Genomic DNA, 13,960 nt, shown 5'->3' with positions numbered 1-13,960 from the left:
GGGGGCGAGGCAGGCGATGGAAGGCCGATGCCTCCGTCGCCTGGCTGGAGTGGCCGCGGGGGAGTCTGGAGTCGGGCGGCCGCTGGTGGGAGCCGCGGGTGCCCGGGCCGAGATTGGGGGGGCAAGGCGGGCGACAGAAGGCCGATGCCTCCGTCGCCCGGCCCTCTACAGAATCCACCCCCCAAACCTCCAGGTATTTCCCTCCTTAGAGCTGGCAACCCTACATTCCCCTCAGTGCCTGTTGGTAGGCAACTAAGCTTGGTCCTGTCACCTACTTTGGCCTTTGGGAGAAAACACATTGGGGCCAGTCCTGATAGGGTTGCCAACTCCAGATGGGAAATTCCTGGAGACTTGAGGGATGGAGCCTGAAGAGGGTGAGGTTTGAGGAGGGGTGGGACCTCAGACAGGTACACTGCCATAGACTCCACCCTCCAAACCAGTCAGTCTCACATAGGGAACCATTGTTGCCAATCTCCAGGTGAGGGCTGGAGAGCACTCAGTATTACAACTGCTCTGCAGAAGGGAGGGCAGAAGTCAGCTGAAGTCAAAGGGGCAGATAATGGTAGGTTGGTGGCTAGCTGGGAAGGAGATGGGGTTGCCAACTACATGCTGACAAATTCCTGGGGATTTGAGGGGTGGAGCCTGGAGAGGGTGGGGTTTGCAGAGGGGTGGGATCTCAGACAGGTAGAATGCTATAGACTCCACCCTCCAAACCAGCCATTTTGTCCTGAGTAACAATTGTTGCCAATCTCCAAGTGAGGGCTACAGATTACTCACAATTACAACTGCTCTTCAGGTAGCAGAGATCAGTTCCTCTGGAGAAAACAGTGGACTCTGTCATTATACCCTGCTGAGGTCACCACAGCAAATTGACACTGTTTGCCCAAAGCCAGAGCACTGCCCCAGAGCCTCTTTCTAGATCTCGTTGTATTGCTTTCACAACGGGCTTTACTGCTAGTATTTATATAACACAGGAGTCCCCAGACCCCTTTGAGCTTGCAAGCACCTTTGGAATTCTGGCACAGGGCAACGGGCACAGCCACAAAATGGCTACCACAGGAGGCGGAGCCAATCACAAAATGGCTGCCGCGGGAGGCAGAACCAACCACAGAACGCCAGAGAGCAAGGTTGTATATAACTCTAGTAGTACCTCTTCTGCCTGAAACGTTGAAGCTCTGTTTGACGGGATGCTTTTTAATTTGCAGAGCCAATCAGGATCCCTGCTGAGCAAGAGCCCCACCCACTTTTTAAAAGCACATGGCGGGCACCAGGAAAGCTATTGGCGGGCACCACGTTGGGGACCTGAGACATGACAAACACAACTAAATGAACAAATGAATGTTCTTCAAGGCCTTTTGTAAGGAATGTTCTTAGAAGGAGGGCGAGACAGTGGACTTGGGCGGGACTGCCTAATTCAATGGACTTCATGGCTGCTACAATTTCAGCTGATATAAAAAAAATACAGATTTGCCAACGCATGGGAGCCATTAAGCACATTGCATAGATTTACCAGTTCAGGGATTCCATAGGGAAAGGTGGTGATACAAAGTGGTGGACGGAATTCAACCTAAAAGCCATAGTAAAGTATGAGTGCTGCTGCCGAGGACATCAACTTACCCGCCATATTGGTATGTCCACTGTTCTTTTCTACCAAACGAGATCTCTGATCATCCCAGTTGAGTGGAAAGGTCTTACTCTGCTTGGAATGGAGGTGCTCCTCTTCCTCTGGGATGGTGGGAAGAGTCTCCATAGGCTGGTGGCCCTTGTAACTTTGGTGGATTCCATGGCAGGTCTGAGAATCTTCATCGAGACATTCTGAGAAGACGAGGCTCCTCCTTTCTCCCACTTCTCTCCAGGAAGAGTTCCGTGAGGTAGGGTCACAACAACCAGATGCTGAAAAGCGATCCGATCCTTCGCTCCCTTGGCTAGAGATGCTTTCGTCCTCCGAACCTTCAGAGTAACGCTCATAAGGTCCATCGCTGCCTTCTAACTCCTCGTCCGTCTCATTGTTGGCACGCTGCTCCTCTTTGCTTCCCAGACTGACCAAGGAAGATGATAAGGCGTCACCGGCTTGTTGGACAGCCTCATACATCCGAGACATCCAGGAGGAAAGGGGCTGGAAGAAACTCTGAATGTCCTGAGAAGCCATGCGTCAAACCACAAACCGCGAGCAAACGGTCCGATGGTCATGAACACCGTCGGTTCATCTTTGTCAGCATGCCAGACTCACAGTTCTGCAAGCTACAGAGCAAGCAATACAATACATTATCACAGACCCTTGAATCTCTGCTAACTACCAAAACGACCTAGCTGAGAGAGTGAGAAAAAGGATGCATGCGCCAGGGCAGAAAGGAGAGAGCACTTCCACCCATGCCTGCAGCAGAACCACGGAATCGCCAAAGCAAAAGCCACGAACGAGGACTGCCCCTAATGCTGTAAACACTAGAGAATAATTGCTATGGTAAATCCTGAAGCCAGCACATGAGGTCGCCCAGGGCTCTTTTTGTAGAAAAAGCCCAGCAGGAACTCATTAGCATATTAGGCCACACCCAACACCACGAACTCATTAGCATATTAGTCCACACCCCTGACAGCACAGCTCATTAGCACATGTTACCAGAAGTGTGGTTATCCAGCTACACCCACCTTTTGCTTGTTATTCTGTTTACCTTGTTTGTTGTCCAAACCCAGGGCTTTTTTGTAGCAGGGACTCCTTTGTATGTTAGGCCACACACCCCTAATGTAGCCAATCCTAATGAGTTCCTGCTGTTAGGTGTGGCCTATTGTGCTAATGAGTTCCTGCTGGGCGTGGTCAACTTGGGAGCCAGCCGGAACTCCGTTCCTGTGCGTTCCTGCCCTGATGGTCGCCCCCTTGCAATTGCTCACAGTAGTATCTGACAATCGGAGCTTTGTCTCTTGAAAACTGATTCCCCAAAAATCTTCTTGGACCCGAAGGTGCTACCGAGCTCCAGTCTAGCTCTTCTACGACAGACTGACATGACTGTCCTCTGTCTTCAGGGCAGCTCCATTATAGTGCATGTTATCAAAATGTTCTGAAAGCCAGTTTGGTGTCGTGGTTAAGAGCGGCGGACTCTAATCTGGAGAACCAGGTCTGATTCCCCACTCCTCCTCCACATGAAGAGGAAGAAGAAGAAGAGACTGGATTCATACCCCGCCCTTCACTACCCAAAGGTGTCTCAGAGCAGCTTACAAACTCCTTTCCCTTCCCCTCCCCACAGCAGACACCCTGTTAGGTGGGCGGGGCTGAGAGAGCTCTGACACAAACTGCTCTTTTTCAAGAACAGCTGTGCCAGAATTATGGCTTGCCCATGGTCATTCAGCCAGGTGCAAGCGGAGGAGTGGGGAATCAAACCCGGTTCTCCCAGATTAGAGTCCACGCACTTAACCACTACACCAAACTGGCTCTCAAGCATATGGAGCAGAAGCCAGTTGGGTGACCTTCGGTCAGCCACAGTTCTCTCAGAGCTCTCCCAGCCCCACCTACCTCACAGGGTGTCTGTTGCAGGGAGAGGAAGGGAAGGTGATTGTAAGCCACTGCAAGACTCTTTGGGTAGTGAAGCGTGGGGTTTAAAACCAACTCTTCTTCTTCTAGAGTAGTTCATGTTGTAAAGTTTAACTCACAATCCATATACTCAGCTATCCTATTGTGACTCTAATGAGAGACAGTTCCTCTTTGAGCCCCAAACTTGACAGAATCCTATCAACCAATCAGGAAGAAGGAGACACCTTTTGATCGCCAAAAAGGCTACTCTGGGGGATCGTATGACTTACACGAACAAAAACAACATAAGACTTAGGTACCAGCAGGGCTATTTTTGGGCAGGAACACACAGGAACGGAGTTCCGGCTGGCTCCCAAGTTGGCCACACCCAGTGGGAACTCATTAGTATAATAGGCCACACCCAACAGCAGAAACTCATTAGGATTGGCTGTGTGGGTGTGTGGCCTATCATGCAAAGGAGTTCCTGCTACAAAAAAAGGCCCTGGGTTTTGACAACAAACAAGGTAAACAGAATAAGAAGCAAAAGGTGGGGGTGGCTGGATGACCACACTTCTGGTAATGTGGGGTGTGGCTTAATATACTAATGAGCTATGCTGTCAGGGGTGTGGCTGGATATGCTCATGAGTTTCTGTTGTTGGGTGTGGCCTATTATGCTAATGGGTTCCTGCTGGGCTTTTTCTACAAAAAAAGCCCTGGGTACCAGCAAGGAGCTGAACTGGGCAAGCTGATAGGATGCAACCCACTTCTTTGATTTAACCTCTTACAGTTTTGCGGGGTCTCTAAAACAGAGCTCTTCCTCCAGGCCTTCGATTACGGAGCCGCCCCCTCCAACAATGAGGCCCTGATCCCAATACCAACACCAACTGAAACATTGTGATCAACAGCCTGTTAAAACCCAGACTACAACGGTAGCTGACTACCTCGGATGCCGTGAATGCCGCCAATCGTCTGTGAATTGCACTGGCACTTTATGATATGTCTTATTATTATACTGTTGTGGTTTTATTTAATTCTGTGTTTTAGTTGTTTTAACATATTGTGTGTAAGCCGCCCTGAGCCTGCCTTGGCAGGGAGGGCGGGATACAAATCAAATCTCTCCCTTATATATAAAGCCATAGTCGGCTCCAACATTCCAAATGCACACCTTTAGTGTATGGACGCTTGAACTGTCAGTCAGAAGACGCTGGCTGGGTTGACTGGCTGCTTTGTGCAGTCCCGCCCAGCGTTTCAAGGTCTTTTGCATATGGAAGCTGATTGGACTTCACTCCATTCCACACCTCAACCCCCCCCCCCCGCAAGGCAGTTGGAATGTCAGTTGCATATGGAACCTGCTGTATTCTGGTGGTGTGCAGGTCCCAGGTTCATGTTTTAATACCCTGCTGAGGTCACCACAGCAAATTGACACTGTTTGCCCAAAGCCAGAGCACTCTCCCAGAGCCTCTTTCTAGATCTCGTTGTATTTATTTCAACAACGGGCTTTATTCCTAGTAAATAAATAAATAAATAAAATAAAATCTGTGTTTTCTGTTCTCCACGTTTTATTTTCCACCCCAACATCTCTGATGGGGGAAAAAAACTAAGGTACAAGTGCTAAGGTGGAACAAGGTGCACAAATTCGCAGCTCTCTCTCTCTCTCTCTCTCTCTCTCTCTCTCTCTCCTTCCCTCTCTCTCTCTCTCTCTCTCTCTCTCTCTCTCTCTCTCTCTCTCAAGTATCGGGTACCTTTCTGCTTTTTGCTTATAGGAAACGAAGGTGTTGATACTTCTAAATGCCATGAATATGTCAAATGATGATGGAAAGTGCCATCGAATCACAGCCGACCTACGGCAACCCCAAAGGGTTTTCAAGGCAAGAGACATTCAGAGGTGGTTTGCCATGGCCGGCCTCCACGCAGCCACTTTCCTTGGTGGTCTCCCATCCAATTACTAACCAGGGCCAACCCAGCTTAGCTTCCAAGATCTAACAAGTTAAGAACATAAGAGAACATAAGAGACGCCAATGTTGGATCAGGCCAAAGGCCCATCCAGTCCAACACTCTGTGTCACACAGTGGCCAAAAATACCAGGTGCCATCAGGAGGTCCACCAGTGGGGTCAGGACATTAGAAGCCCCCCCACTGTTGACCCCCCCCCCCAAGCACCAAGAAGACAGAGCATCACGTGCCCCAGAGCCCCTAGCTATACCTTGTGGCTAATAGCCACTGAGGGACCTCTGCTCCATATGCTTATCTAATTCCCTTTTGAAGCTGTCCGTGCTTGTAGCCGCCACCACCTCCTGTGGCAGTGAATTCCATGTGTTAATCACTCTTTGGGTGAAGAAGTACTTCCTCTTATCCGTTCTAACCCGACCGCTCAACAGTTTCATGGAGTGCCCACGAGTTCTTGTATTGTGAGAAAGGGAGAAAAGGACCTCTTTCTCGACCTGTTCTTTCCCATGCATAATCTTATAAACCTCGATCATGTCACCCCTCAGTTGTCGTTTCTCCAAGCTAAAGAGCCCTAAGCGCTTTAAGTTTTTTAAGTTTAGGCTAGCCTGGACCATCCAAGCGAAGGCAAATACGCCTCATCATACAGATTTATATGCCAATATATTAAAAGGCTGCATTTCCATTAGCGCCTTCTAAGACCAACAAAGTTTTATTCTGGGTAAAAGCTTAAAGGTACTACTGGACTCAAACTGTTCTGTTTCTTCAGACCAACACGGCTACCCACCTGGATGCATTTTATGTTGTTAAGAGGCAGTAAAATAAATCTGGGACTGATAAACGCTTGGGGCTCTTCAGCTTGGAGAAACAATGGCTGAGGGGTGACATGATTGAGGTTTATAAGATTATACATGGCATAGAGCAGGTAGAGAAAGAAGTACTTTTCTCCCTTTCTCACAATACCAGAACTCGTGGGCACGCCATGAAATTGCTGAGCAGTCGGGTTAGAACAGATAAAAGGAAGTCCTTCTTCACCCAAAGAGTGATTAACACATGGAATTCACTGCCACAGGAGGTGGCGGTGGCTATAAGCATGGACGGCTTCAAGAGGGAATTAGATAAGCATATGCAGCAGAAGTCCATCAGTGGCTATTAGCCACAAGGTATAGATAGGAACTCTCAGGCTGGGGCAAGTGATGCACTGTATTCTTAGTGCTTGGGGGCTTGGGGGGAATGGTGGGAGGGTTTCTAGTGTCCTGACCCCACTGCTGGACTTCCTGAGGGCACCTGGTATTTTTGGCCGCTGTGTGACAGAGTGTTGGAGTGGATGGGCCATTGGCCTGATCCAACATTGGCTTCTCTTATGTTCTTATATAAAAAAGAGTTGTATATATATTTCACTTCTTCCCCAAATTCTGTAACCTCCCCCCCCCCCGAAAAAAAAACCAGGAAAAAAATGGGGTTTGTACCTTTGCCTTTGAAATTTCCACAAAGCTTATATGTCTAAATGCCTAATTGTGATATGTGAATGACCGTGTGGACATATGTTACTTCAAAATAAGTGGAAATGCAGCCTCTCCCACACAAAAAGACCCTCGAAAATGGCTACACTGGCATTCCTTGGTAATGTCTCGTCTTTATACCTCTCAGTGCGAAACGCTCCGCCATTTCAAATATGCCCATCTCAGAATCCAAAATCATTCCACCCAAAATAACCGATTCACAGAGACAGGGAATAAAACAAGGTTCCGCTTGTTCTTCCAGCCTCTCTCTTCACTTTCATTCCCCGAGTCTTTTGTGCTTTACCGACTGATTAAAATAGCGACAATTATGGGGTTACTGCTCTCCAGCAGAGAACAACACACACGTACACAAAGGAGGTAAACCGTATTGTTTAAATCTGAGATCAGGCATTGTGCTACCCACTCGAAACTGTTCTGGAATCCAAGGCTGACATACAGAACAAGCATTCATTGTTACTGAGCGATTGTACCACAGGTGCTCCCAGAGGTAGAAAAGGATGGGGCAGGTAACCCCTAGTTGCTCTGGGGCAAGACGTCTCAGCGGGGTCCCATCTAAGAGCTGGCAGACGGCGACTGCAGCCATGAAATTAAAAAACGCCTGCTCCTTGGGAGGAAAGCGATGGCGAACCTCAACAGCATGATAAAAAGCAGAGACATCACCCTGCCAACAAAAGTCCGTAGGGTCAAAGCAATGGTATTCCCAGTAGTCATGCATGGCTGCGAGAGTTGGACTATAAGGAAGGCCGAGCGCCGAAGAATAGATGCTTTCGAATTATGGTGCTGGAGAAGACTCTTGAGAGTCCCTTGGACTGCAAGGAGATCAAATCAGTCAATCCTAAAGGAAATCAACCCTGACTGTTCCCTGGAAGGCCAGATACTGAAGCTGAAGCTCAAATACTTTGGCCACCAAATGAGAAGGGAGCACTCTGATGCTCGGAAAGATGGAAGGAAGAAGAAGAAGGGGACGGCAAAGGATGAGATGGTTAGACAGTGTTATCGATGCAATGAACATGAAAATCAGCGGACTCTGGAGGACGATGGAAGGCAGGAGGGCCTGGCGTGATGTGGTCGCGAAGAGTCAGACTTGACTGTGCGACTGAACAACAACAACAAAAAATTATTTAGGTTTTAATCCTGCCCTCTCCCGCAAGCAGGGCGCAGGGTGGCTTACAGCATATGTCCCAGCCGCTGTACAGATTGCTGGATTTGGGTTGTTTCCCTCCCCTTCCTCTTCTCTGCGTGGATACATTTCCTTTTCTCTCCTTCTCTCGACAATTATTTTTGTATGTCTTTTTATTTTGGCAAAAGCAGAACGTAAGCGAAAGAGACCTACGATCCAGTTCTCTCAGCTACAATTGTTGGCCTTCCCAAGCAAGGCTGGGGCACAGGGTTATTACCCGGTCTCCTGCGTTGGCGAGAAGACCTCCCACCACCAGCTTCTTGTCCCTGCTGTTTTTCTACTGGGCAATGGGGGTGTGCTGCCCCCAGCCAGCGTTTAACTGTAGTTAGGTAGAACTGCCATATATCTTTAAGAGCAGTTGCTCCTGGGAATTGAAGTCTTTAGTTAGACATCCCAAAGCATCCCTGTGACTGGCTGATTAACAAGTCTAGGAGAAATAGTGGATGATTGGTGTTTCCTGGCGTGATGACGTCACTTCCAGCATGACCCAGAAAGTGAGGTCATGATCTGGGCAACTCTCCTGCACTCATCCAAAACTTACACCATAGAGTTTTGGATAATCGCTAGAGCATCAAGCACCCCCTGTGCGTGCAAAGGCACTGCTTCTGGTTTTACCATAGAGTTTCTACTGATTTCTAGAGCTACCCTACGTCGCTCCCAAGCTTCCCCCAGAAGTGATATAGCGACGTCAGTGACATGACATGGCCCCCATCCCGCCCACGTGTTGCCAGGCTAGGGTTGCCAACCTCCCGGTGGCACCTGGAAATCCCCTGCTATTACAATTGATCTCCAGATGATCAACATCCGTTCCCCTGGAGAAAACGGTTCCTGTGGAGGGTGGACTCTATGGTACTAGATCCCACTGAGGTCCCACCCCTCCCCAAACCCCTCCCTCCCCTGACTCCACCCCCCCCCCCAAATCTCCAAGTATTTCCTAATCCAGGTCTGGCAGCCCTAAAGACAACCCTAGTGTATATGTGTATGTTCACTCTGCTGAGGTTTCTACGATCTGGACAGCTTAAGGAATTTTCTGCTGGTTTCAGAATTTGTTCTCTTTTACTGTTTGGGGTATTTTTAATCGGCGTTTTCATTTTGGAATTTGATGTCAGGCGCCTTGGGCCTTCGGGCTAAAAATATTTCCAATAAATGCATTCCAATACCAGCCATCTACCTCTTTGGCACAAGCCTACCAGCCTTGCGTTATGACTGCAATTCGTTATTAAGGCGACTTACAAATGTCCTTTTAGGAAGATGGATATATTTCCCATTTGGCCAAGGACGAGATGATGTTATGCACTAGGCAACGGGCCAAGCCTCATGTGCTCTTCCACAGATTGGCATATGAGAAGACGTAAGTTCTCACACAATCCAGGTATTCAAGAGCAGGTCAGGGACTAGAATTCGTAGGGGCGAAGGGTTCGCTAGTCCACAAACGCAGGCTGCTTCACATTGTGTTGAGAGGAGTCACCGAGAATCCAGACTCAAGGGTAGGCAAGACACAGTCCAAGCTACACAGAGCAATGTAAAGAGGAGCAAATAGAAATAAAGACCTGAAACAATAATGGATTGGCCTGCATGCAACGAGTCACAAACTTATCTAGGTAGCTTTGCCAACCTCCACATGGTAGCTAGAGATCTCCTAGGATTACAACTGATCTTCAGGCGACAGAGATCCATTCGCCTGGAGAAAATGGCCACTTGGGAAGGCGGACTCTAGGCAGGCCCATAGCCACAGTGGGGGCTGTCACACTCGGGGTCCGCCCCAGGTCTAGAAACTCCGGTAGCCGTGTTGAAGTATGGGCAGAGGAAACGAGCGCCTCAGATTGGGAAGGTCTGGGGTTACGTCACCCCAGCTTCCTTCCTCGGACAGACCTCCATTCTCTCTGAGTTGCTTCTGAGGTCAATCCTCAATTCCTCCCCGGCACTCGTCAGTTTCCTCCTTTTTATAGCCCAGCTTCACCCCTTGGTGACACCCCCTTCTGGTTATTACTAATTCTATAGGCTAGGTCACCTGCCCATCACCGTGCTCTCCTATCTCAGTGAACTTCCTCTTCCTTAGGCCCACCTTCCTGTATAACTAGTGCTGTGGGAGTGAGGGAGTGCCTACTTCCTGTTTGTGCAATGGGGCCAACAACGGCGTCCTCAGCACCAGTACTCCTCGGGGGTAAGGCTGGAATGCACCAACTCTCCCGTTCTCTCAAAGGCGCCCTCCCCCCCTTCGCGTCTCGGGTCGTCCCCATCACGTTCTTTGCCAGTCCGTTCCACCGTCTTTTGTCTTTCCGGGTGTCCCCTGCCCCGCGGTGGGCGTTGAGGGAGGGGATTGGGGTCTCGGGAGGTGCCCAGCCCACCATTCTTCCCGGGGAGTAGTGGGAAGCTCGGCGCGAGTAGCGCCAGTCCTGCCGCAGCGGCCCGTAAGGCCGCGGAGGAGCCAGCGGCGGGACAAGGGCATTAGGGGCAGTGCCCCCTCCTTCGTGGGCCACGCCCCACAATTCCGGCTGCCCCATCTGTACCCTTACCTTAGCTTTCCCTCACTGGCAGTCTTTAAGCAGCGACTGGACGAACACTTGTCAGGGATGCTTTAGGCTGATTCTGCACTGAGCAGGGGGTTGGACTAGAATCTGTACGACTCTTATCATTCTACAATTCTACCCATTTGCTGAACAGTGAGTCCAGAACACCATGGCCCGAGATCATGACACCCCCAGAACTAAGGCCAGAACAGGAGATATCAAACCAACTTGGGATGCCTATGATGACATCCGTGCTTATTAAAAACCCATTGTATTACAACCCCCTTGGGGATTCTATAATTAATTCTTCATTTTGCACAAAGCTTCTTTGGTTATTTTGCCCCTTTTGGTAATCGCTCAAAGAAACCCGCCGAGTGCAAATCTAATCAGAGCGTCAAGCAGCCAGATGTGTCCTTCAGAATCGTGACGGAGGATGTATTTCCTCAGCCTATGGCTAAGTTGACTCCCCAACGGATCGAGGGCCCTCGGTCTTCGCCGAGGCAGCACGCCTTTCTCTGGGCCCAGAGGACAGTCTCTCCTGTAATGAACTTATATTTATTTGTTTGTTTGTTTGTTTCACTTTTACCCCGCCCTCCCCGCCAGGCAGGCTCAGGGCGGCTTCCACGAACTGACAAGCAGTATACATTCACAGTAAGTATAAAAATATAAAACATCAGTTAAAACACAACCAATCAATATAAAACATTCATTAGATGGCGATAAAACTAAAGTGCAATTTAGGGACACATTCGGCAGTACCGCCGCATTAGGTCGTCTAGGATCGGAGTTCGCACAGGGCGCTGCTGGTAGAACGTCGCTCCTATCGGAACGCCTGCCTGAAAAGTTCTGTTTTCACGGCCCTGCGGAACTGTGACAAGTCCCGCAGGGTCCTGATCTCGGCAGGAAGCTCGTTCCAGTAGGCTGGAGCTGCAAACGAAAAAGCTCTCGTCCTGGTTACCATCAACCTGACTTCCTTAGGGCCAGGGAGGTCCAGGCGGTTTTGGGATACTGATTGCAGTGCTCTCTGGGGAACATACGGGGAAAGGCGGTCCCTCAGGTAGGCCGGTCCCTGACCATATATGTGCCACCTCACATCCTCTTTTGTTTTCTCTTCACTCACTGGGACAAAAATCCCAACCTCAAGTATAGGCTAATGGGGTCCAAACTTACTGAAACTGAGAGGGGAAAAGATCTTGGGATAGTAATGGATAGATAGCTCAATAAAAGTGTTAACCCATTTTGTGGCTGGTTCTGACTTCTGTTGCAGGCTAACCTACCTTTCGGGTTGGCAGCTCTGGGTTGGGAAAGACCTGGAGATTCTGGTGGTGGAGCTGGGGGAGGGCGGGGTTTGGGAGGGGAGGGACCTCGGCAGCGTATAATACCATACAGTCCACCCTCCAAAGCCGTATCATAATGCCCCTGTATAAATTGATGGTGTGACCTCATTTGGAGTACTGTGTACAGTTCTGGTCACCACACCTCAGAAAGGATATTATAACATTGGAAGAAGTGAAGAAAAGGGCAACTAGAATGACAAAAGGGTTAAAGAGAGGTTAAAGCGCTTGGGGCTCTTTAGCTTGGAGAAATGATGGCTGAGGGGTGACAGGATCGAGGTTTATAAGCTTATGCATGGTATAGAGAAGGTCGAGAAAGAAGTACTTTTCTCCCTGTCTCACAACACAAGAACTCGCGGGCACTCAATGAAATTGCTGAGCAGCCGGGTTAGAACAGATAAAAGGAAGTCCTTCTTCACCCAAAGAGTGATTAACAGATGGAATTCACTGCCACAGGAGGTGGTGGTGGCTACAAGCATGGAAAGCTTCAAGAGGGAATTGGATAAACATATGGAGCAGAGGTCCATCGGTGGCTATTAGCCATAATGTATAGGTAGGAACTCTCGGTCTGGGGCAAGTGATGCTCTGTCTTCATGGTGCTTGGGGGAGGCAAGAGTGGGAGGGCTTCTAGTATCCTGGCCCCACTGCTGGACCTCCTGATGGCACCTGATGTTTTTGGCCACTGTGTGACCAAGTGTTGGACTGGATGGGCCATTGGCCTGATCCAACTTTGGCTTCTCTTATGTTCTTATGTTCATTTTCTCCAGGGGAACTGATCTTGGTCATCTAGAGATCAACTGTAATAGTGGGAGATCTCCAAGTGCCACCTGAAAGTTTGCAACCCTACCTACCTTACAAGGCTGCTGTGAGGACAAAGTGGAGAAGAAGAGAACTATGTATACTGCTTTGAGGGTGGACCAGATAAAATTAGATAGAAATAGATAACCAGCCCTCACATTCTACTGGCCACTGTGTGACAAAGAGTGTTGGACAAGATGGGCCACTGGCCCGATCCAACATGGCTTCTCTTATGTTCTTGTGTTCTTCATGGATATTATTTTTAATTTTTGAAAAGCAAAGTGCCTACAGGACGAATATAACCTCTAGACACGGAAGTTTTCAGCCCACTTTCTCTTGATGCTTGTGCATTATTTGTAGTGCTTCGTACCACAAGTAGAGTCGTGGGTCCCCCCCCCCACCTCCCTAAGACAGCCAGGCAGGAAATTACAAGTTCAGAACGACTTCCAACTCTGCCTGTCCATTATAGTGAAAAAGAAAACAATTTCTTCCCTGACTTTCCCCAGTATAATTAATACATTCCAGTCCCTACAATTATATTTCCAGGACCACAACAAAAGCATACCCCACTGCCATCTTGGCGCGTACAGTGCAAGCGGTGGTTAGAGCCGCTATTTAGCCTCTCCATTATAAAAAACCCCGCATTTCTAAGGACGGATGTGTCAGTCATACAAGAAATCACTTTGAAATGCAAATTGCTGCTGCCTGTGGAAGCAAACCCTCCCCCCCCCCCAGCCTCCCACTTTACTCGGTCTTAAAACTTACCCTGTTTATTAATAATTCACATTTTTCAAAAAGGTTCAGTAAATATATGTTTGCATGATTGTCTGTGGCAGTTCCAGAAAGCATCAACGCCCCCACGCGCGGCTGAAGGAGAGAAGTTGTCATTTAGAAGCCTGAACGCTGCACTACTTGTCAACTGGGGTGGGGGGCAGGGGGGTTGAGAAGATAAGAGTTTTACAACGTTCTTATAAAAGGTGTTTTTCTTTCTTTTTTCCCCCCTCCCCGAAAGAAGAATATTGGCATTTATGTAACACTGAGAGCATGCCAGAGAACAGGACAAAAGGAGAATAATGCATGCCTTATTTACGCATCTCCGCAAGCGGGTACCGATGTGCAGAAAAGGAGCGGGATTGCACTCCTCTGCAGTTCCCCGGGGTCCCACCCACC

General features: G+C 49.0%; 1 protein-coding gene across 1 annotated transcript in view; it reads right to left on the bottom strand.

The window, feature by feature from the left end:
• Window positions 1-13,960, bottom strand: part of SYT16 (synaptotagmin 16) — a 100,216-nt gene that overhangs the window by 62,451 nt on the left and 23,805 nt on the right. Inside the window, 1 exon segment of the mRNA XM_015422012.1 lies at window positions 1,657-2,241. Within this exon segment, the coding sequence (XP_015277498.1) occupies window positions 1,657-2,241 (585 nt within the window).

The sequence above is a fragment of the Gekko japonicus genome, unplaced genomic scaffold (assembly GCF_001447785.1).
Source record: "Gekko japonicus isolate JY-2015 unplaced genomic scaffold, Gekko_japonicus_V1.1 scaffold166, whole genome shotgun sequence".
Lineage (NCBI taxonomy): Eukaryota > Metazoa > Chordata > Lepidosauria > Squamata > Gekkonidae > Gekko > Gekko japonicus.
This window is presented reverse-complemented; position numbering and strand designations above follow the sequence as displayed.